At 40.7% G+C, this 25303-nt stretch overlaps 1 protein-coding gene across 8 annotated transcripts in view; it reads left to right on the top strand.

The window, feature by feature from the left end:
• Positions 1-25303, top strand: part of LOC115377729 (ankyrin-3-like) — a 160006-nt gene that overhangs the window by 58245 nt on the left and 76458 nt on the right. For all 8 annotated transcript variants that reach the window (XM_030077692.1, XM_030077691.1, XM_030077696.1 and 5 more), the window contains exons 2-4: positions 17873-17974; positions 19586-19684; positions 22064-22162. In XM_030077692.1, coding sequence (XP_029933552.1) covers positions 17873-17974; positions 19586-19684; positions 22064-22162 — 300 coding nt within the window. The remainder of the gene's footprint in view (positions 1-17872; positions 17975-19585; positions 19685-22063; positions 22163-25303) is intronic.

The following is a 25303-nucleotide window of genomic DNA, read 5'->3' as shown; positions in this document are numbered from 1 at the left end:
GTGTGACAGATGCGATCTTAATTGTGGCAAAATACAATACCGTAGCCCAAACAGCATAAAATGCAGTGAGAAATAACATGCATAATGCAGTACTAAAGTAATAGAAATTACTGGTTTATGAATACTCAAAAATTACAATGCAGAAAAATAGCCATTCAGTTACAATAAAGAGAGTAAATATTTACTTCCAGCCTTGGTTTTCATTGTTAAGGTTTGCAAAATGTGCACAATATTGAATCTATTTTCGTAGAATTTGTTTTCAGTTAACAGGGAATCGCTTTTTGATCAGTGGTTGAACATTACACATACATCTCGGGTATGTTTTTATTTATGCGCTGCTCTTCACTTCCAGGAGGAAGGGTTTGGAAAACTATTACTGGTGTTTTTTTGTCTTTTCATTTATTGGAAACTGCAAACAAAGGTTTGACATCCACAGACAGGATAAATACAGAATACAGTTTTTTTTTTAAAATGGCTGCCATGGTCCCATATCTGTGCCTGGCAGTGACCATGAAGGCTGAGAGTCAGTAGAGAGGAAATAGCTGTGCTGGTGATGTACATGTAGCCAAAGTGCTTATTGATCTGCTGAGCGTTTCCTTAATTGCCTTTTGACTCTTAGTTGTGCAGCTGCATCCCACGGTTCATACTTCTCCATACATTTGTCCTCTACTGCTCTCTGTCCTTGTGTCTCTGTAGTGGACTAGATTTTATAATTTCCACGTGTTTTTTAATTCTGTTCTGTATCTGAATTTCATCTTTTTTTTCTCACATGGTAGGTGTTACAGTGAAGATGCAAGGTGTCATCCAAACTGCTAGAGATTAATATGCAATGTTTTCTCTGAATGCATTTTCCATTCATGTCGACAGACATTTTGTAAGAGTAGGTTCACTATTTCCAAGGGAATTTATAATGCTGGAGCAAAATTCTTCAGCTGTTCAGCACACATGACGTATCTCTAATATCGTTCAGTGTCATACAGAAAATTTGATGTGTTTTCAGGTCTCAGATCTCAGTTCTTGGTGGGAGCAATATCTTCATCTTTCATCATGTTGATCGCTGTAAGCGTCATCGTCTGTCGCACTGACGCACTGACAATTCAATAGGATGTTGTGCAGCTGCTGGCAGTTCCTCTAACACCATCTCTGCTGTTTTAGACATCACAGTAATAGCTCTGTAACACAGGGAAGAGCAGGTCTATGGAGGTGTGCTGTGTGTGCCTGTGTGTGAGGTAGCGCCTCTTGCAGGTAATGAGGCCGAGAAAGAGTTGTGAATGTTGTGCAAACAGGAATTTGTATGCATCTCCAATATCTAACTTACATGCTGAAGCCATCTACTCTTGCAGTGTCCTGCCCTTCACCGCACAGCTGTGTGTTTGTGTGTGTACCGGTGCAGACACACATTGCACACTGCACATCCCCGCTGGTGCACTGTGTGCTGTATGTGCTTTTGGGCTAGGGCAAGTGTTAATTTATTCATGACCAGTGCTCTGTCTCTGTCAGAAGACATTAAGTAAGCAGTGGGAGCTGACGTTTTCTTTCTCGCTTTGTTTCTTGTTTTATTTTATTTATTTATTTTTTTGTGGACCTCCTCAAGTTTTGCATTCATCTGTAGCAGTGGTTTCTATGCTGTGAGAGTGAGCAGTGGTCGGTGGCTCCGTAGCAACCCAGATTTGAACACATGCATCAAAAGACTGAGACAATACGATCACTGTCTGCCTGCCTGTGTGTCCCACTATATGGCTTTTAATATATCCTCTAATATGTTTATTTATACATATGGTATTCCATGTTTATGTCTGTCTGTTTTAATATCTTTCTTTCTGTATAAATCTATCTCTCTGTCTTCATATCTTTCTGTCTGTGTCTGTGCATGTCTTTCTATGTTTAGCCTGTGTGTCTCTCAGGGACGGCCAGTATGTCTACCTGCTCGTCAGTCACTACACACACACACACACACACACACACACACACACATGCAGGACATAGACATGCATACGCAGTCAGCCTGACATCAGCACAGTGCCTGTAATCCACCAGCAGTGGCTGAGCAAAATTGACTGCCGTCGTCCAATCAGGAGCGAGACGAGCAGTTCTGCCAGCCAATCATGAGGCAAGCCGGCGAGGAACGGAGCCTGCTGTGACACTGAGAAATAGTCAAACGCAGGGCTTCCTGGTGGCTCGCTGGGAAAACACGTGCACTTCGTGTTGTTGACGCCTCGGGTTGGAATAGCTTAACAAAGTGAAAAGCAAGACCGAAGCCTTGTCAAAGAAGAAATATAATGATGACAAACAGCGCTCATGAAAAAGGAACAGAAGAAGTACTAGCTATGTTTTTATCCTCCTTCATGTTCCCAAGTGCTGTGAGAATCCTGAGACTGCAGTAGACAAGCAGCCAATCAGACTGCAGTATTCAGCAGCCAATCAGGGGCATGCATACATACACAATCTCTCTGTCTCTGTGTGTGTGTGTGTGTGTCTCTCTTTCTCTCTCTTTCATTGGTGCACACACACATAGACACACACGCACACACATAACTGCCTCTATCAATATTTCCAGATTTAATAACACAGTGTAGCAAATGATGCGGGTCTTTTTCTTAAGGGAAACATGGTCTTTTTTTATGTAACTATCTGGTTGTTGATATTTTAAAGGAAGCAGGCAGACATCCCCCATTTTCTGTTTATGTTATCTTGTCACATGTTTATTCAGTTGTTTTTTTAACTGCTGATCTTAAAAAAACAAACAACAAAAAAAAAACTTGCTCCATACTTTTACCTCTGATATTTGAAGAGAAAGTGGCATGGACATTTTGCATTGTTGACATTTAAAGTGGAGTGCTGACAGTCACTCTCGTACGAAGGCATTTTTCTCTGTCCTGCTGCAGACAGTGCAGTACCATCTAACGACCACTAGGGACTGATGCAGGACCTGGGAATTCATTAACTGTATACATGTGCTACATGTCTGTGTCATTTAAGATGCTGATGTGTGTCTAGTTAAAACACTCACACTTGTACATCAGCAGCATATCTAAAGCTCAGCATGTTTTGCTGCCCCTTAATGTTGTGTAAATACATAAACATTAAAACAAGATATACTGCAGTATGTTATCGGAAAAAAAACAACAACAAAAAAAAACTGTTATTTGACACCTGCTAACAACGCAGACAGATTTTTTTTTTTTTTTTTTTTAGAACGGACCAACGTTGTCCTTATAGTGTCATATCAGGGTTTCTTACAATCAGAATAAGAGTTCAGATAAATTATTATCCAAAACTACCTGCTATGATATAGGAAGCTAAAGATACAGTGATACATGGATAAAATGTGATCGAAAAACATTTGGGGACCACGCCTTAAGCCTAATGAAAATAAAAGCCCTCATGAGGAGGGAAATTGATTTCTTGCTTGCTCTCACTCACTCTCTCTTTCTCTCTCTCTCTCTCTCCCTCTCTCACACACACACACACTCGCTCTCTCTCTCGCTCTCTCTCTCTCTCTCTACCTCAACTTACCGCATCATTGCTGACAATGACAGAAAAGGGGAGAATGTCATTATACCAAGATTGCTGGGTTGTTCGGAAATCTGTTCACTGGTTAATGAGGAAGAGTGACTTCAAAACAAAATGGAATACACAAGCATTTTGGCAAATTAGCTCTTTAAACCAAGCACCATGCTGTGTGATGAAAAAAAATGAGTAACAACTCTGCCCCTAGTACTTGGCTTACTGTACTTGCTAGCATCTTCTCAAAGGGGATGGAATAGACATTCATTAGACACAGACGTTCATTAGCACATAACATTGCTGGAAACTGTACACTGAAGGCCCAGAGGTGGCATTGGTAGCAATCTCATTACATTACGGTAGGTTGAGCAGAGCCTATTTGCCTAAATGTCAGTGCATATCTTTAACAGCAGAAGGTTCCGTCCGTCCCACAACACTTGGTGGCCCCCATGCATTACCGCAGATTTAGGAGCTTCAGTTGCCACGGCAACCCATCTCTCTTTCTGGTTTCCCTCTCCCTATCATAAAACACTGAGGGTAGACCGTTAAACTGGATAGTAGATGGTGTGTGTGTGTGTGTGTGTTTCATGCTTAAATCTGATGCTTTGAAGCCATTGCTGACATCCTCCAACTCTGTTTGAAAACAGGGTACATTCCTTGGCTTTTCCTTTATTCATCTGTAGAAATACCAAATATAAAAAGCTGAAATGAATTCTAAAATATAAATATATATTTATATATTTATATAACAGTTAAACAACTAATAAATGGGAAGGATGGTATCAGACACTGAAGTCTCAGTACAGGTCTTACTGCTGATGCATTAAAATTCAAGGCTATTTTTTGCATAAAATTGCTAGGCCGCATTTCAAGTGAATGATGGGTTTAATAATCCATCTATCTGTGAACATGAGAACTAGCAGAATGGCCTCAGATGACCTGAGAAACCAGAAGAGGGTTTTGGTCCTGAGGAATGAGGAAATATCTGATAGAGTGATGCCATGGAGTGCTTTGTCAAAGAAACCGTCAATAGGACACAAAGCAAGTCTCCAATTTATTGTCAAGCTAAGACCTCCAGGTTTTACTTGTTAATGAAATCGCTCCATAGAACCTTGATTCCCTTTGAGACTATTAATTCACAACTTTGAATGAATTGTTTCCTTTTGTCACCTGAAAAAGATCGACCACCAGGTGGATTTTTTTTTTTTTTTATCAAATGTCCTTGACTTGCAGCAGTGCATGGAAGTTGTGGAAACTTTCAACTACCTTGGCTGTGAATGCTATGAACTTGCAAAGTTTTCTGAAGAATCCCACAGTTACATTCCAATAAACAGTATGCAGACTTTCCATCTAAAATATTACAGAGACTGTGGATTAATTTGCATTTTTATTAAGCACCTGGTCTGATTTTCATAAGAATGATTTTCAGAGAATAGTCAAGCCCTTTGAAAGTACTTCACAGTACACCAGCTGCCCTTGGTGAAGGACCCCAGGTATAGATCCCTTTGTGGTTGGCAGCAAAGCCTGCCACATACCAAAATTATCCAAAGCACAACATGACACAGTTTGAAGCATGTAAATATTGGTCTCTGTCAGTGGTGATGATTTTTTGTCTATTATGCACGCTCAGAGAGTCTACTGAGACAATAACCCAAAAACACAATCACAATACATGCTGATTCAGTGTGATAAAAACTGAGAAAATACTCAAAATAGCTGCTTCTTTAGGCAAATGGCATTAAAGGACTTATCTAAGCATTATTAAAGTAAAAGCAGAAGCTTGATTAAAAATGTAAATAGTCAGGTACTCTTAACAGTTCGATTGTGACAGAGACTTTATTTGCATAGATTTCAGTATTTCGATATTTTAAACATGATTTCACTTTCAGAATGGACCTCTTCACATATGTCTTTGGAAATGCATTTAAAATACTTTGCTAAATGGGTGAATAGGCTGAAGATGTGTCCCACCTACTGCTACCTTGTGAAGCTTCTCAGCTGATATCCATCTGTCTGTAGGCCAGCTGTGAAGGAAGAGTTAAGGGTAAAGTCCTCGATGTCCAGCCTCGGTTCATAGTTCTTGGACTGGGTCAGCAGGTGCATTGACTCCAGATCTGGACAATAAACAGTGAGGTTGTGTTCATCTGTTGGAAGAGCACTGGTTTGAATCCAGAGGAGGCAAAAAGAATAACGTTAATTAGTCTTGTTGGCTAATATTGCAAAGAGGGACAATATTTTGGGTGTGATTTTTGTCTGGACCCCATTGTTATGAAGTTGCCAGGAAGTCAAGTGAGTGCTGCTGAAAGAAGATTTAGACTATTTTGACAACACTGCCATTTTGGCAGCTTAGTGGAGTTCTGTTGGGGATTTCTGCTCCCCAAACAGCTGACATGCTTCCAGCAGAGGGCAGTGGATTTTAACCCCAGACCTACCTACCACCACAATAACATTATTAGACCCAGTAACTATTTTTAAGGCAATAAAGTCACAACGGTTTGGAATGGAAACAGCACAAAGGACAGATTCATTAAAAAACAGTGGAGATGTTTTTGGACACCTCAGAGTCATTTATGCTTCTTCAGCCAAATTACCTTTTCAGCCAGCATATTGTGGAGTCTGCCTGAAGAATCAAAATGTTGAAATGGTTCAGTGTTTCCCATTGATACAAACCTCTTATAATCCAGGGGAGAAGCCTCTAGCCTTTTAAAGATCTAAAAGTATTAGAGTTCAGAGTGTTCAGGGAGGCTCAGAGTTAATAGTGTTAATAGTGTTTAATTAGCCTTTCACTAATCCTAGCAGGTATAGGTTCATTAAAAGCAGTACTGGAGCTGGTTTTGTGGCTTGTATGAGTTGAAAGTTAGAAGTAACGGGACTAAATAGGATACCAGAGTCAGCGAAAACTGTCAAAATGGCTCATGAATTCAATACCAGTGGCAACACAAATGCCCAAAAGCCACTGGTGCAACCCATGAATTTGGCTGAAGTTTTGAATTCCTCTTGTTTGTGTTGGAATAGGCCTTGTATGAACACAGCATTTCCCAAGGTTCCCCAGCGTATCCAGTAAGGTTAAAAAGTCATTTATTGTTTTGACTGACTGACGGAGATTAGTGTCAGTAGTTCCAACATGGATTATTATGGTGTGAGCATTAGCGTGAAGATCAGTGAGAGCAGGAATAAGCTCTAGCAAATCCAAAACTGTAGCACCATAGAGACTGTAGGTTAAGGCTCCTGGCAGCTTCACCAATCAGATTATAGACTCGCCCACGAGCAGGTGCGGAGGTTCTCCCTCTAAGCCTTCACCACCATAGACAGACACCTTAGGGTGAGACTGAGAAGGCATCATTCACAGAAACACATTAATTCAGTGACTACAGTACCGTCCTCAGTATTGGGTGCCGATTGAAGATGCCATGGTTACCTTTTGCCAGTTCAACATCATCTGTGGAGAGCAGACATTTTCCTAATGTCCCAATATTTTCCTAGTGCAATGAGTAACTCAATTTTTATTCTCAGGTTATTTTTATGTCAGCACTGCGACAATATATTTCTAATATATTCCAGTATTTTTATCTTAGTTTCTTGTTATATGATTTTAATCTCTCTTGTCAAGGAACAGCCCAAGTAACATCATCCAGTGAGTCAACTACATGGTTAGATAGATAGGCCAGCAATGATGAGTTCATTTTAATTTACACTTTTTAATGATAGAGAGATTTATAAAGAGATTCAATATGTTGTAGTTCGCTATCACTCAATACAGAAATCCATAATGTTTTTCCTTTCAACAGCCTTCCATGTAAATTCCAACTTAACTGACTCTTTGTGTGTGTGTGTGTGTGTGTGTGTGTGTGTGTGTGTTACAACCAGTCAATCAACAGGCAGATTACTTGATCACTTAATCAGCTCACTGACTGAATTTCTGGCAGTGCTACTAATTTACTGACAAGATAACAGTCAAATTTGCTTAATAATTAGTGAGTTCACTGGCCAGTTTACTTAGGCTGTTTTTTTTTTTAATTTACTGAGTGGCTAATTTCCTGACTGAGTTTGTGACTGACTTTCTTTCCGACATGTTTACTGATATTTTCTGTCTCTTTAATACCTGAGGAACCACCCAAATCCTGCTAATCTGTCTGCTGGACGCATGGTTGATTGGCCCTGTGTGTGTGTGTATGTGTGCAAGTTTGTTTTTGTGTGAGTGTGTGTGTGTGTGTGTGCGCACGTGTTTGAATAACCCTGGCTCACTACACTGGCAAGCTGGCTGTGCTATGCAGAACGAAACAACGTGATAAGCTACAAGACAATGGGATGTGCATCGGGACACATTTCAGACCTTGTGTGTGCATGTGGGTGTGTGTACTTGTGCACTTTCATTTAACTCTCCAACAATGCCGTGTGTGTGTGACTTTGCCCACAAATGCCTTTCAGTAGGGCTGTGTTTGCGTGTATAGAGCGTTGAGGCATCAGAGTGAGGCTGGGGTCTGTTTTGGGTGCTGTGTTTACAATGCGTCCCCCCTGCGCCGCCCTAAGGAACTAGGAGATGGCTGATTCTAATATGGTAAGTCAGGTAGAGATCCCCAAAATATACTTTGTGTAAAATGATCACTTTTTATATATCAGTATGCAAAAAGAAATATATACATAAATATCACAAAATTATTTTACATTGCACTCTATTGGTTCTCCAGTCCTGTGAATCAGTATTTAATGTTAATGCAGTTCATTTTCATATTATGTTATGACATCTATGTGTCAGTAAACTGGAGTGGGAGTTTTGAATTAAATAATTTTAACTCACATATTGTTGTATATTTTATTTTTCTAAACAGGTCTTATGCAGTAGGTTGTGCTTTCAGCTCTATTCATACATTTTCAGTCAATCCTGTCACATACTGCAGTGTATTGTCAATCTGTGTCATGACTCATGTATTGGGATACATGCTGTATCATGAGGTCCTTGCCAATACCCAGACTTATTTCTATTTCTAAACAATTTCTGATATATATATTTTTATGCTAACATGTGTAACTGATCAGCTACCCAGTGAAAAGGATATTTCTACCAACTCTGCAGCCATAAATAGTCCAGACTTCTTTAACTTTATTTTTCCTGACTGAATTACATTTGACAAAGTATACATCCTGTAAGTGAGGGATGACTTTTGTCTGAAGCAACAGTCATATACTGTATAACTTTTTTCCTTTATAATCATGGTTTGCTCCACCAACTTTGCATTCAGGCTGCACTGAGTTGAGTTTTGAACAGGATTTGGAGGCTCAATCCCATCTCAGGTTACAGGTTTACCTTCATGGGCACAAATAAGGCTCCGGCTTTTTTTCTTCACTGTGGCGAGAAGTTCTTACTTTACTTCTGCAGCTAACAACTGACTCACACACACATGCTCACACATATTCAGAGTAGCGTATTGTCCTCTGATCCCTTGTTGTTCCAGGGAGGGTTGGTTTGAGATTAGCACCGGAACTCTTCCTGCTCTGGACTCTCTCTCCAAGCCAGGTATTTTTAGCCGTGACATAATGCCCCTAGCTCTCTCTCTCTCTCTTTCTCTCTCACTATCTCTCTCTCTCTCTCCCTCACTCACTCTTGCCTTCTTTAACTCCCCCTCACCCCTCCCCTGCCTCCCCTACCTCCCTCCCCAACCCTCAGACTAGGGCTAGCTACAGTAATTGAGTGCTCAGGTTTCACACTTTCAGCTGCAGCTGAGAAACATGGCAGTGGAGGAGGCAGCCGACTATCTAGCAGAAGTAAGTCTTGCACTGTTAAGTCCGTCATTCCATTCAGCACTTCATTCTGACTGTAGCCAGAATTAACCTTTCTCCTGTTTATTAGCTGTGATGCTAACGAAACTGGAGATTTTTTGTAGCGTTTGCGGATAGGACTTCGAGATGTTGCAGTACGGTTGGCAATCCAGTGATGGGACATTGCTGGATGAGGTGGGAGGGTTGGGGCGGAGGGTCATTGATGGGACGGGGAGCAGTAGCAACCCTGCCTGATTGCACCACTCTGCTGCAGTGTGGTGTGTGTATGTGTGTGTGTGTGCGCCAGTGTGCCTGTTTGCTTGCTTGAGCATTTGACTTTGAATTTAGATCCTCTTATTCTTATATATTACATGTATTAGTCCATACACAAACATACATCATGGATACAGTTGCATGACGTGGATCAGCAGAGTAATGAATGGAAGCACCTGACCTTGGATAGTGGCGCATGCTCTATGTGTGTTTGTGTGTGATGGTTCGAGAGAGAGAAGGAGATTGGGATAGAAGGATACAGAGCAAAGGACAGATAAGATAAAATAAAAAGAGTTACAGATAGAGAAGGAGACCTCTTTTGACCTGGTGAGATTTACCCTTTCTTCTTTGACTAGCACATGTCCAGTTTACCACAGGACCCAGAGAGCGATGAAGCGGTGGGTTAGGAGCTATGTAACATACCGAGGAATTTGCACATTAATGGATTGTTGTTTGTTTGTACGTTTGTCTGACTTGTTGGGGGCCGGTTTGTGACATTATAATAGATGAGACGTTATGAAACCTATACATCATAATAGCTTGCTATTCTTGAGAGAACATACATATTAGTATGTGTTTCTCTTTCTGTCTACAGTCCAGTTGTAATCGTCAGCTGCATATGTTTACATACCGGTGCAGTTGGTCATAGTCTGGTCTATTGCTTTTATTGTTTATTATTTTATTTCTTCTACTGTTTTATTGTGTATTTTCACATTCTACATTACATTTCCCTGCCACTGCAATGACCTATATTGCAGGGTGTGATCAATAGTTTCATCTTATCCTCAATCAGCCTCACTGGGTCTGTCCTTGTCGCATGCGGTTGGCTGTTGTATTTTGGAAAAAAAAATGAATGCACTCATAGCTGGATTGAAAAATCCTGGTTTGACAAAGCCAGTTGGTAACCACCTCTATGAGACCAGCTATGTTAGAATGTTTTGGAGCCAGCTATTGTAAAGACACTCTGACTTTGCTGAGCTCGCTTTGTGAGACAAGACCTACATCTTGCGGTTACACTGCTTAATATGATGGTATCCCCTCATACAAGAAAAAGAAGAAAAAAAAAAACAAGGAAAAAGTTGTATATAGTGCTCAGGGGGGAGTACAGTAACCCAGCTGTTACTGTCATGTCTGAGGCTGGTAGGAGTACATATACTTTATCTTCACCATAGAAGATTTACAGTATATTGTATATACAGTAGATTTACAGTATATACAACATCAACTTTGCACATTCTTCAAATGTACCTCCTGTTTCACACTCATACTGGTTAGAACCTGGCCTATTGCCTTTTACTAAACAGTATTTCTGAGGAAAAAAGTGCTGGTCATCTGGTTTTATGTTATAATGTTTGGGTTTTCTGGCAGAGAAGCTGCGTGAGAATGTGAAGGACAAATCCTCTCCCCCTTCCTCAGCAGCTACTGCTGTTTGCATTGAGGAAGTCCCACGTGTGAATGTGTGTAACAATATGAGTGGGAAACAGCAACTAGCCTCTACCTCTACTTGTTTGTTTAGTAATGGCATGAAATGATAATCACATAATGGCAGACATCCCAGGTGTAACCTTAGTTAGGTGTTCATGTATTTTTGAGCTATCATGCTGACAGACAGACAAAGAGATAACTGGTGAAAATATAACCTCCTTGAGAGGGTCCAATTGTTTGAAAAGCAAGCAGCAAAGCAATCTTATTTGAATGGGAATACCCTGTGTATAATTTCTCTTGCAGAAAGTCATATCTGTCTGCAGTATAGGCCGGGTGGGGCCAGCCTAATCAGGACAGTTCAGCTAGTGTCAGACAAGCTGTTAATCACAGAAAAGTGCATTAAATTGACTTTTATGTACTTTACTATGATTGTCTCAACCTTCTATTGCTCCTTACATTCTCTTATGTAGTAAATCCCTCGATCTGGCCCTCGACACAATGAGGAGTGGACTGGTGGTGTCTGGTGGGGCTCAGTCCCATCCAGACAGGGGTACACGCCACTTGAAAGTCAGTGCACTGTTTTCGGGCAGCAGTTCTGTTCATTCTAATTCTGTGTCTGATCCGGCGCAGGATTGCTGTTGATTCCCCTCCAAATCAAACAGTCCAAGATGTAGACTGCAGTAAGACTCATGTTGTAATTGCTTAAGGATTTCTCATGGATATTCATGGTACATGCTTCTAGTATTTTGATGCTGTTCCATGTCTCATTTGGTATGCAGATACTGTGCTCACGACAGATTTATTTCTTGAGAGTCTGTAATGGATCTCACATTGATGAACAAGCAAGTCCCAGAAAGATGTCTTCTCTCATATCTGTGCCGCAGTGAATGCCAGGGAAGGTGCACTGCTCACAGAAATGGTGTTTTCCAACTTGGGTAACCCAGCTGAAATCAGTTATGTTGGCTACAGTCTACAAATGTAGCCTCAGTAAAAGTCCCACCTTTTACACACTTGATTCATGTTGAGGGACTTCACCAGCCAAGAGGAATTGTTTGGAAAATCCAGCAGTACAAATGCAGGCCTGATCACAGAACCTGGGCCTAAAACTGCAAGTTAAACATGACAAACACAAAAATAGAAGAAAAAAAAAAACATTACTGGTTGCTCTATATGATCAAACAATGATCAAAAAAATGTTGGGTGTTGTGGAAAAACAGAGCTCTCCAAACAAGAGGGCAATCCAGGCACTCCAAACATGAAACTTTGGAGAGCCATGGCCATCAGGATGACCTTCAGTGATTGAAACATGTTGGCTTAATGATTTAGCCACAACAATGAAGGCTTTTTAAATCCCTTCCTCATTGTCATGTTTCCTGATACTTGGAGTGTCTAGATCGCCCTCTTGTTTGAAAGACACTGTTGTAATTCAAACATAATGCAGAATAGTAAACATTTGTTAGTGTGATTCATTTATCATAAACACAGACATTTAACAAAGCAACATTTAGTGGGAATAGAGCTGGGTTTGGTATGTGTTTCCTGTGTGTTTGTTGTTTCTTGGTAACTTTTTTTTTTTCTCAGTGTAATTGCAACCTACACTGATGGTATTGCAGTATTAGCTGACAGCTATGCTTTCATTTGATCACCAAGGCTACGTCTCAATCTGTCCCTACCTACAGTTTGTGTTGGCACAGGCACAAAGGGAGTCAAAGGAGCACAGATGCACTTTGTCACAAGTGCTCGGCAGTATACATTCTTTATCTTTGAAAACCGAGAACTTCATGCATCATGACACTGAAAATGAATTCAAATCAAATATTTACATTGTGAAATGCTAAAGTGTTAGCATTGTATGGGACAGTTTTGAAAATGTGTGGTTTTGTTATGAGAAAATGAAGCCCAAAAGTTACAGCGACAGTAACAGTAATATAGTGACAATGCATAATTAGCTTCCGTGTTGAGAGTCCCACACTCCTCTCTCGCCTTCATATTTTGTTTCACAGTACACTTAATGCACACTAAACATCGATCACCTCCACATATTTTCCCAAGTGCTTTAAAGTGGCGTCACTTTCAAATTGCCCACAGCCATTTCTGAGCAGTGCTGTGACTCCCCTCTGAGCGGTGACTTTTACAGTGGCTGCCACTGTGCTTTTGTGAGAGTGAAATGTCCCCTACTTCTGCAGCTCTTCTTCCTATTGACCCAGCAAAAAGCATGTTTAAGAGCAGGGCACTGTGCCCACTGCAAGAAGAAAATTTGTTCAAAATTTGTTGGAGCTACAGCTGAAATAATGGGCATCGCTACTTCAAAAAGCACTTAATCAGGATTTTTAGCCATTGACCTTGCTGTACATTGTCCTTGGTGTGTAGTAATTGTAGAATGAGAAAAGACAGAAGAGGGCATTGCTGGAATATGATGATTTCCCATTCCCCCTGTGATAGCTAAAAGGGAAGTTTGAAAATATAATGGCAAATGAATACTGTTTCTCTGACATGCCAGCAGTCATAGTTTCAAGCACTTTACCGACCTTCATCTCCGTAGCAATGGTGTAAAACATCCTGTGTTGGCCATTTTAAAGTAAATGCTCAAGGGGTGTTTCATTCTACAATGTTAATTTAAATAGGGGAAGCCATTTCTTTTTATTTTGATTCTATAGTCGCATGGCATGGTGTCTTATCCTGTGGGCTCTTATCAGTAACATTCCTTCGCTATGTACTCACTGTGTGTATGTGTGTGTGTGTGTGTGTGTGTGTGTGTGTGTGAGACCGGGGGGCATGTGTAAATGCATTTTGTCACTCAGCAGCTTTCCTAGAGTCACAATTATCATAGCAACTCTCTTTCTCTATCTACTCACATATCAGAATGTATATATTCTATTTTTCTTATTTGTTTCTAATTTTGCCTGGGTTTCTTTTTAACTGGAAACCAAACCAGAATTTAGTTTCTTTAACAGGCTTCAGAATATATTGTCCCAGTTGTCACGTGAGAACCTGCATTGCCAGAGGCCCCTAACCTATTGGCCTCATCGTGATGAAGAAGCCAGACTGTTTATCTATAACCATTTCCATTATTCTCTCTTATCAGTAAAACATATATTGTACTGAATGTTAGTGTTTCAGACCTTTACAAGTCTCTTGCACTGGACTTAGTGTTGTCTGTGTCTCAACAACTGGACTACAAGGAAATGCTGTGATTAGCTGTCTGAAGGAAACCTTTCAGTTCCCTTGGAACAAAATCAAAGGAACGTATAAACAGTTAAGATGAAAGCTATGACAAGAGCAAGATCAAAACATGACACAAACTCACTGTCAGTCATATCTTCAAGCTGATAGTCTGTCTGCAAACATGAAGCCTGTAGCAAGTTGTGTGACGTTCATAATAGCTCAGTGGTGGCCACCTTGACATCAAGTGAACACAGGCGTTATAGAGAGTGGAAATGCTCTGCTGGACCTGGAGTAGCTTGGCCAGAGCGCGGTACCTCTCAACGGTAAAAGAGGCTGATGCTAGTCTCAATAAATAAAAAGGAACTGTGATAACCCTCCGAATTACAAGCAGCCCAGGTTAGCACCACATTTAGATTAAGAAGCGTGGCATTGTGTCTGTTCCAGAATTATTGCCGTGCACAGCCTCTATTATAGTAGCCCGCACTATTATTAATGTAGCAGTTTGAAGATATACCAGTTAACTGATTGTAAAGGCAGCCCTTCCTCTTCTCTTCATTATACTAAATTTCTGAGTGCATTTCTCCTCCACACTAATGGATTTACAGCTGAATAGCTAAGTGATGATGATGTGGTTTATCAGTTATATTGTTCTACAATAAATGTATGTACACAGTTACTTAAAGAGGCTGACACAGTTCCACATGTGTACTGGAGTTAAACAGACTGTGTGTGTGTGTGTGTGTGTGTGTGTGTGTGTGTGTGTGTGTGTGTGTGTGCAAGAGAGGGAGAGAGAGAGAGAGAGAGAGAGATGTCATGATCCCTGCCTGCATCCGGTAAGCCTCTAGTCTCTGCCCTGGGGAATAGATGCTGACACCAAAAACACACCCTAAATCTGTGTGTGTGCATGTGTGGTTGTGTGTGTGTTTGTGTGTGAGGGACAAAGAGAGATATGGAACTCAGATAAGCACCATTCAGTGAGTGGGAAATGAGCTCAGCACTCAGCTTTAGCTAGTAATCTGTCTACAATAACAAACATTATGGGGCAATGAGCTTGGGAAGTCTTTCTGGAACATAAGTCAGTTTCTAACAGTCTCTAACATTTTCACGACAAATAATACTAAAACAAAAAACAAACAAACAAACAAAAAAAATGCTTTCAGAAGTAATCATAAATCAAAAGATAGGTTTCAAATTGTCTATTGTTTGTTTATAGCTGCAATATACATTTAAGAGCAGGCCTGGGTGATATATCAATATTCTGTCAAGATGGTGATGAAACTAAATATTGTCTGGGGTTTTATTATAATATCATGATATGGCAAGTGTTGTTTTTTTCCAATTTTAAAAGCTGTGTTACATTGCGGTAAATGGATGCAGTTTTCTGAACTTAACAGACTGCTCAAGCTGTCGTATTATTTGCCTCTATCTGCTTAGTCATCATAGCCACATTAATAATTAGTCATTTAGCTTATGAGAGCACCAGCAGTCATCCCTACAATATCGTCACAATAGTGAGGTATCCAGTCAAAGATGGAGTGATATCTGATTTGTCCATATAGTCCGGCACTATTAAGAGTCATACCACATGTTTAGAGTTTTTTGGGAGCTACACTTTTAATTTACGTTCGGCTCATGTATCATCAATATCAGCCAGCAACAAGGGTTTTGGCTTACATCGCTCAGCGACATAGTTATGGTGCAGGAAGCAAAAAGCTGAATCACTTATGAAAGCTCCAAGTCCCAACAAATTCAAGGATTTTTCATGAGACCAGAGATTATTTGAATTTTTTAGCCATTACCTTGAGCCTTTTGAATTAAATCTGTAAAACAAACAAAAGGAGGGGGGGAAATGCCTCTAGCTTCCATTATGTTTTCCAGAAAAATTTGGGAACTTGTGATATTTTTCATCTGTTTTTGTGTCCTGATGTAAACTCAACTGGCTCAGTGCCCGAGGAGCTGAGACTACTCCACCAGCCTGGTGCTACAGCGTTTTGTGTGTGTATGTGTGTGTTTGTGTGTGTGTGTGTGCATGCAAGAAAACACCCTGAGTTGTGCCCATAAGCGAGAAGTAACTGAACAGAGCTCATCCTGTGTACAGCACGTGTATCCGTATGACTACAAGGATGTGGCGAACTGTACTACAGCACTGCAATCTGAGACACACCCCGGCTGTCTCCCTGCTTGTCTCCCTGTCTATCTGTCTGTCTCTAACCTCCTATTTTCTCTTCTTTCTCTTCCTGTCCTCTCTTCCTCACTCTCGATGTTAACTAACCCGCATGCTCTCTCTGCCCACATGCCTGCTTCTGTGTCTCTGTCTCTCTTCAAACCCCCTGCATTAACTCACTCCCCCAGGACTCAGCCACACCCTGAAATCTTAACACACACACGCGCGCGCACATGCCGACACACACAAACACGTGCACACACAGCATATTTAGTGCCCTGCCATGAGATGCAGACTTCTCCTATCTGTTCTCTACTTAGCCTCGCTTGATAACGACACACGTTTACATTTGTAGTGTGATTATGTGTGGCTGTATGTTAGCAGTTACCTGAAAGGCTTTCGGATGCAGACTGCAGATAGTCGTTGGCGCTTTGGTCCAGTTACTCTTATCAGCTGTAGGGCCATCCCCGCTAGTGTTTATGTGCCCGCGCTACCATTCTGTTTTTTTTTTTATGTTAACATTTTGATGCATTTTGCATTGTAGCTTAAGGCTCTTTCGGTGCATCTTTATTCTTAGGTGAAAAACACACATTTGGCCTCTTATGAAACCAGTATGCTGAAGCCCTTGGCTATAGGCTTCATTTTGGCAGTATTACAGCGCTGTTTATCCTTGGCATGGTTTAGTGCAGCTTGGCTGAGCAGGTACTGTTGGCTGGACACACACTGGAGTATTCCATCAATTTGCTTCTCCTGCAGACGTACAATATGAAATTATTTTTTCTTGGTACTCAGTCTACTTTTGGAGGCTCTCTGAGGGCTTGACCAAACAAAATGCACCCTATTTTTCCAGCTATTAACATACAGTCCTCCAGGGGTTTATTCATCTTCGCTTTCACTGCAGGGATTCATATGGAAAGCTGTGACAGCATAACATGGCTAATCGTGTCATACTAAAGTGTAGCACTGGAAACGCTGCAGTATCTTGCTGTTTGCGCCATAATATCAAAAAGCCTGGCAGACATTCTAGCAAGCCAATATCATTAAGTGAGACACTCGTGTTATGCTGCTTGTGTTTGCCTGCAAGAAACCAACCAGAATGTTTTCTTCATGTTGATGGCTGAGAAAGCAACAGTAATAGCCATATCACAGGCCTAAAGGCTCATACTGTAGCAGTGGTTTGAAGATGAGTCATGACACACTTTATGTCAAAATTGTGACAAAGTGCTGAAATATGTACCTGCTGTTTTTTTTTTTTAATCATTTAAGCTCATTTTGAACACGCAGAGGACATGGTTTTCTGTTTTATGTTGTTCTGAAATCATGTCCCAGCACAGTCCAGTGCGCTGTCTATATTTTAGGGGTATACTTCCTTTGTGAATTCCTTTGTGAAATGTCAGTCATTCATTTGTGCACTTGTGCATTCATTTATTCTGTGCACCTGCCACAAGTCATTTTATTTATATACGTTTTACTTTATTTGTTTAAACCTGTAGCAAGCTTTCTTGTCAGCTCTCACTGATTAATAACATTGCTAACCATCGCTCCTTCTCTCTTTCTCTCTCTGTCTCTCTCTTTCTGCAGACGGATGTAAATGCCAGCTATCTGCGGGCAGCGAGGGCAGGGAACTTGGAGAAAGCTCTTGACTACTTGAAGAATGGGGTGGACATCAACATCTGTAACCAGGTACGCTTCCAAACTGGCAGCCATCAAAACACACAAAATTCCGGTTTAGATATGACACAAATTTTAAAATCAGAGCTTCAGTTTTAGTTCAAATAGTTGAGTTCATGCAGCTTTTCTGCAGCACTTTTCAAAACCAGAGTTACAATGCAATGTGCTTTACAAAATACAGCATTATACAATATAGGTGCAATGACAGAAGAAAAAATTTTTAAAAGAACATCATACACATAAAATGCAGTAAAAACAAACTAAGTAAAAACGACTTCAATAAGTGGGCAAACATAGAGAGATAAGAAATATATAAATAAATAAATAAATAAATATAAAAGACAAAAATTTGCATATACATTATAAAAATATTATACAATTGCCTGTGTGTACAGGTGGGTTTTTAAGAGCTTTTTAAACTGAGACACTGACTCAGCTGATTTGATAGTGATGGGGAGTTTGGGGTGCATGGCCTGCTTTTGTCTTAAGCCTGGATCATCAAAGTCTATGTGCAGAATAAGGAGTAGAGAGGTCTGAAGAGTAAGGCAGAGCCAGTCCATGTAGTCATTTAAAAGTAATCAATAGAACCTTAAATTGAATTATCTAACCAATAGGGAGGCAGTGTAATTCGGCCAGGACAGGAGTGATGTGTTCCTTGCGTTGAGTATTTGTCAGAAGTCTTGCTGCTGCATTTTGCACCAACTGTAGGCGGGCAACTGCTGCATAATTAGTAAATAATAAGTTACACTTGTCTAGTCTGACCAAATAACATTAAATTAAAAGCCCAACCACAGGCTGCTAGTTTCAAAGGGTTAACATAATGTGAAAAACCGATCCCTCCTCAGCGCATAAGGCCATTTAGATATTTTGGTTAACCATCGGGTCTGATTTGGGCCTGCCCTGCCCGGTACAGTAGAAGTCAGACTTTGGCTGTTGCCATTACAGTGAAGCTGCCAGTGCAAAGGCAATGAAAGAAATCAAAATCAAAAGATCTCAAAAACAGTTTTTCTGTGGGTCTGAAAAAAGTTGCAGAGCCTGAATTAAGGCTGTACGGCTCCACTGCACCATAGTCAGAGATATGTTGTTGAAAAGGCAACAAGCCAAAATCTCTCCACAGCGCATGGCTTACAAATCATCCAGCAAGTCCCTAAGAACCCTAGAATAACATTCAGGGATCTGCAGGGCTTTCATATTCTACAGTAGCTCCAGACAGTGTTCATGGTTGAAAGACACCGAGGAAAAATGGCATTCATGGCAATGAAGCAGGGTGGAAACCTGCACCTGACAGCTCTGTAGCAATGCTCAGTGAACAGATGAGCCAAAGGAATCAGGTGAAATCCATACTCGGCATTTCACATGAGCAGCTGACCCGCAATCAAACAGGATGGTGGCTGGTGGTGACGGCATAGTTTGGGATGCTTTCTCGAACTTTTCAAACACAGTGAATCATTATTCACAGCACTATGGAACTGAGTTTCATTCAGTGGAATCTAACATTATGTTTATACTCAAAAGACAGGGTGGTCATCAACATCTTTTATCAGAGAATATAGACTATACAGTTTCTTATAACTTCCCTTTTCTGGATTTTGATAACTAATCTCTCTTTCTCTCTCTCTCCAGAACGGTCTCAATGCTCTCCATCTGGCCTCTAAGGAGGGCCATGTGGAGGTGGTGGCTGAGCTCATCAAGCAGGGGGCCAATGTTGACGCAGCTACTAAGGTATGTAACGCCCAGGAGCTGCTCTGATTGGACAAAAGACAAAAGACAGGAACAGACTGCTCCTTATCCTCAATCAAAGGCACCTAGTGTATGCATGAATACGTGCACACACACAAACACACACACACACACACACACACACACACACACACACACACACACACACACATATATAGCACACATACATGCTTTGCTGTTTCAGCACCTCCCCAAAGTCACATTGCCAAGTCAGCGCTAAAGGAAATGTATGGCTGCGCGTTAGCAGAAGGTTAGAGCAAACTGATTTAATGGCAGGGAATTCACTGCCAGGTGTCTAATAGATCACAGAGTTCAGTGTTTCCCTGCAGAAATGTTTCCTGTCAGGGCGGGCAAGCCTGTGAGCAGCATTCAAACCAGGTGATGCTGAAAATCTCCACAGAAATCAAGTCTAATATAAATCTATAGAAAGGTGTTTAAATCATATAATCATGAAATATACCCTGTCACTGATGTGAATATTGATGAAAATCTTTATGGAAGCGTGTGAAACCAATTCTAATTTATTCTGTGAAAGAGCAGACTGACACTAGGGTTGGGTTGCACTAACAGGGGTTATCATTATTATGATTGATCATTTATTTTTTATTAATTTAAACCTCTTTTTAAATCTTAGATTAGCTTTTACTCTGTGCCAAAACTTTAAACTCCAATTTAAACTATTGTTAACTTTATACTTCCAGTTGAGGAGGCTTAACTTCTAAAATGGCCGTATTTTTTATTTTTTTTTAGAGGGATTGAGCTAAAGGATCAAGTTCATAGAGTAAATTTAAGTGACAGAAGACCCAATTGAGTTTCATGATATTGATGAATTTCTCTTGAGATAGCGGTGCAGCAGGGAAGCTCAGGACACTGTCGTCATCACAAGGTTTTTATTTAGAAGCTCAGTTTCCTGCAGGATGAGGCTGTTTACTCTCTCTGTCAACGTTTAATGGAAAAAAATGGAAATATTAATCCTTGTTGGTGCAACACAGCCTAAAACTGTTCACTTAAACCAGCTGTAATGTAATTCCGTAGACAGTCTGAGACAAATTCTTAATTAAATGTGATAGTAATTAAATTCTTTAAGGCAAAATGGCAGAACCTCCAAGCTTCCCATCTGGTCTATTCTGGCTTCCAGTGTTAGGAAAGTGCTGGTACCTGCACCACCGTCGCATTGTTGCTCCAGTTTTATTCTCTTCTTAGCCCTGGCACTGGCAACCAGTTGCTTTAAATGTCGATATTTGACATGCACAAAATCATGTAACAGAGCTTGAAGTGAACTGTGTCGCATCTACAGAAGTCAGGGAAAGAGAGAGAGAGAATAAGAGAGAGATGAGAGGAAAAATGAGATAGATCCAATTCAGGAATGAGGGGAAGTGGATATGTGGAGATCTCAGTGGCGACACTGCAACAGCTGCAGCTTGCTATAGCTGACATAGATGCAACAGGTGCATGCAGCAGCCCACCAACACCGACCCTGTGTGCCGGCCTCACACTCTCACTCTACCCCTCTCTCTCATTTTTTTCTCTCCCTGACTCATTATTTCTCTCTCTTTTTCACAGTTTCTCATGCTCTCACTTTCTATTTTTGTCTCCATAACGGACTCACTGTTGCTCACTGTACCCAACTCTGATTTTCTTTAACTACTTTTCCCTCAGTTTTGTTTGTTTGCACTCTCTTTGCACTCTCTCTTTTTTTTTCAGATGGTATCGGCACAATCTCTTGCCCTACTCCTCCTCGTTTCTTGCTCAAGTCATGTAATGTCTTCATTATATTTAGCAGAAATTGAGTACAGTCCTGTACATATAGAGACAAACTGGCTGACAGATATTATTTGTTAAATTAATATCTAGTGTAAGAATAAGTATTAATTTGTTGTAATTGTAGGAAACATGCTATAATCAAACACTATTCTCTATAGAGGCCCCCTGGTTGAACAGACAGACACAAGTCAGTACTTGGAAAGGCAGGCAGTGAGTGTGTAGTTGATTTTGGTCGTTTTTCATGAAAGTGTGTTGCAGCTTGATCGATTCTAAAGGTATACACTACCACAAACCAGCCTCGCCAAGATCACAATTTATGCACAGCCCAGTTTTAAATAACAAGCCCTTCAATCTAGAGCCAAAATTACTGGGTTTAAAAGACATTAGTGGTGTGAAGTGGCTTCCAAAGCAGGGCATTATAGACAAATACAGTCCAACAGATTGTGCTTACCATTGTTTCAGAAGGCCAGCCAGCTTTTTGGGTTATCATGTGGAAACTTGGGTCTCCACGCAGACACACAGTTATGTGCATTTACAGAGAGACCAACAGACAAATTTATTGTTTCTGTTGAATAAGAGATTTATTTTCTCTACCAGAAAGGGAACACGGCCCTCCATGTAGCCTCCCTGGCTGGACAGACAGAGGTGGTAAAGGAACTGGTGACCAATGGGGCCAATGTCAACGCACAATCCCAGGTAAAACACACACACACACCAAATATGGAGTTGCATGAATACACAAATAGCAGGGGTGTAAACGGTTCATCGTTTCCATCAATGCATCAATTTAAGATGTGCTGATATAACTGCAGTGATAGCAAGACTGCAGTTTTATAAACCAGTACTGTAGTTATTACCAGAAATTGAGAATTTTGTGATGGTTGTGCTCATTTCTCAAGTTTTAATTGTCCATTTCTATTGAGAGGTGCAGTATATTGATTACTGGATGTTTTGATTATAATTAATCTTGCAAATGTTTACTCTGTGTAAATGTATGTCTTATTGGGGTTTGACTCTACTACCAATCTAACTTCTTAGTCCCTGATCACTAAGCTGAACTGCTATTTGTACATTACATACTGCCTGTAAACTCAATTATTTGGTTGAGCTCATTACTAAGATAAAAGTATCAGCGGTGCTTTGAATTACATCGTTTTAAATGAGTCAGTATGTCCTTGTATGATATCTCCAACCCTGTAACACAAGATGTTAGAAGATATTGCGGCATTTTATCATAATGTTGTGAATCATATTGGATCAGATTATTTTAAATGAACCAATAATCACTTAAAAGCCATCACAAACACACAGGTCTGCAGCACTGCACTGAAGTAGCAATTCAATTTGATGCTGGTTCACAGCATGAGAAATTCTCTCTTTTTACCATAGGATCGCAAGTACTCTTGTTATTATTTAAGCATAATTTTGACTCTGCTGAGGAAAGCAGATGGCAGAGACAATCAATACACCACTTAATGAAATTTGCCCCAATAATTCACTTGTAAGACTTCAAGGCGCTATGGTAATGATGGTAATGCAGATATGAGCACAGACAGATACTCCTCTGTCCATAGCGTTGTCCCATGTATGTCAAGTCCAGTGGTCAGTGTGTGTCCATGCATACTTTGTGTACTAGTGTGTCCTTGATGAGTCTTAGTGTGTGTGTCTTCTTAGTGTTGATGTGTGTGTGTCTGTGTCGATGTCAGTGTATGCAAAGCTCACTGATGTTTCTCTAGCTGCATTGTTGCGTGGCTTGCATGACTGATGCTGCATAGGTTAGCGTGTGTGTGTGTGTGTCTGTAAGTGTGTTTGTATGTGTGTGCTTGTCCTGAAGTGCCCTATATTAAACTCAATTTGTTTCACTCTTGGGCTTATTTTATTCTATAGTGCCAGACACACACTGACTAATTCACCTTTTTGTGTGAGTTGAAAAATTTGTGGCTGTATTCTCGCGAGGAAAATGAAGGGTGTGTTTATACAGTGCCTATAGAAACATGAAAATAAATAAATGAAATACCTGGTTTGGTTAAGTCATCAGCCCCTTCGAGTATACCACTATAAACTTACTCAGGTGCAACCAATCACCTTCCAGATCAAACACCAGGCTAATTGCCTCCCACCTGATATCAGTTGTAATGGCTTTGATTACTTCAGAATAAAACCAGCTGTTTCTTGAAGATTCCACTTCTAGTAGTGCATGGTACTGGTTTCGGCATGGTTGGTTGAAGTTGTAAACAGGCACAAGTTAAGTGAATTCTGCAAAAAAGATTTCAAAGGCTTTAGCTGTCCCTCTGAGCACCGTTCAGTGCATCATTAAGAAGTGGAAAGTGCATGGCACCCCCAACACCTTGCCATGATCAGGCCGTCCGTCCAAACTGGATGACTGAGCCAGGAGGACATTGATCAAAGAAGCTACCAAGAGGCCACAGGCAACTTGGAACGACTTACACGCCTCTATGGCTGGGACTGGTCGGTTTGTGCATGTGACAACAATATCACAAGCTTTACACAAAGCTGGCCTGTATGCCAGGGTGGCAAGAAAGAAGCCTTTTCTGAAAAGGTGCCTCACTCACTCTCGTCTGTGCTATGCACAAACACACCTGGAAGATTGTGTTGCCATGTGGAAAAAGGTTTTAAAGTCAGATGAGACTAAGACTGAACTTTTTGGACTGAACTTCAAGCACTATGTTTCACTGTGCTTCACCTACTATGAAGCACGGTGGTGGCAACATTATATTGTGGGGATGTTTCTCTGCAGTGGGGACTGGGAAATTAGGATTGAAGGGAAAATGGATGCTGACAAGCACACCCAAATTGTAGAGGGAAACCTGTGTCCCTCTGCTAGACAGCTGAAGATGGGCAGGTCACCCACCCTCCAACACGACAACAATCCTAAACATACCGCCAAAAGAACAACGCAGTGGCTTAAGGTTAGGAAGGTGAATGTCCTCAAGTGGCCAAGTCAGAGCCTGGACTTCAATCCCATTGAAAATCTGTGGATGGACAATTCTGCAAGGAAGAACGGACAAATATTCCACAATCTAGGTATGCAAAGCTAGTAGAGACACCCAAACAGATTGATGGCTGTAATTACAGCAAAAGGTGGCTCTTTTAAGTATTAAATCAGGGGACTGATGACTTTTCCAACCCTGTTATTCTAGTTTCTCATTGTTTGCCTTTTATCATTATTTTGATGTTATATGGCTAGATTTGTTTTGATTTCAGGCTGTAAAACAAAGTAACTATTTCAATGGGTGGGTAACAATGCAACAGCATTGGTGTGTGAGTGTAAAGTGCAAAAAAAGAAGAGGAGGAGGATGTGCTTTGCTGCATGATGAAGTGATTTTTGGGACCCTGTGTTGCTATGGAGATCTCTTTCTGGGCTGTGCACTGATGCTGCAACACACACACACACACACACACACACTCACTCACACACAAATGTATATGTATAAACACACAGTCCTCTCCAGCTCCAGAGCAGGTTTATATCTGTGCTGTTATCAGGCGTGAGGTATGCACAGAGGTGACAGCATGTACTCTGCTGCACACATAAACAGCTGATTAAAAGTGGCTGGTAGGCGAGACAGATTTAGCAGCCATAGTCATATTTTTGCTCGTGGCTGGTGTTAATATTTGACCTCTGCATTACAAAACGCTACTGTCTGAGGTGCTGAGAATTGTATCTTGACGTTAGCAAGCAAGCTCCTGATACAATAACAGTGTGATATCTGAGCCTCAACGTGATAATAATGTCCTTAATGTTTTGCAGTACATAAACCAGAGTGAATCAATACTTCATTACATTATACTGTAATTTATTAGTCTGTGATTCTT

Source organism: Myripristis murdjan, chromosome 19, assembly GCF_902150065.1.
Source record: "Myripristis murdjan chromosome 19, fMyrMur1.1, whole genome shotgun sequence".
NCBI classification, from domain to species: Eukaryota; Metazoa; Chordata; class Actinopteri; order Holocentriformes; family Holocentridae; genus Myripristis; species Myripristis murdjan.
This window is presented reverse-complemented; position numbering and strand designations above follow the sequence as displayed.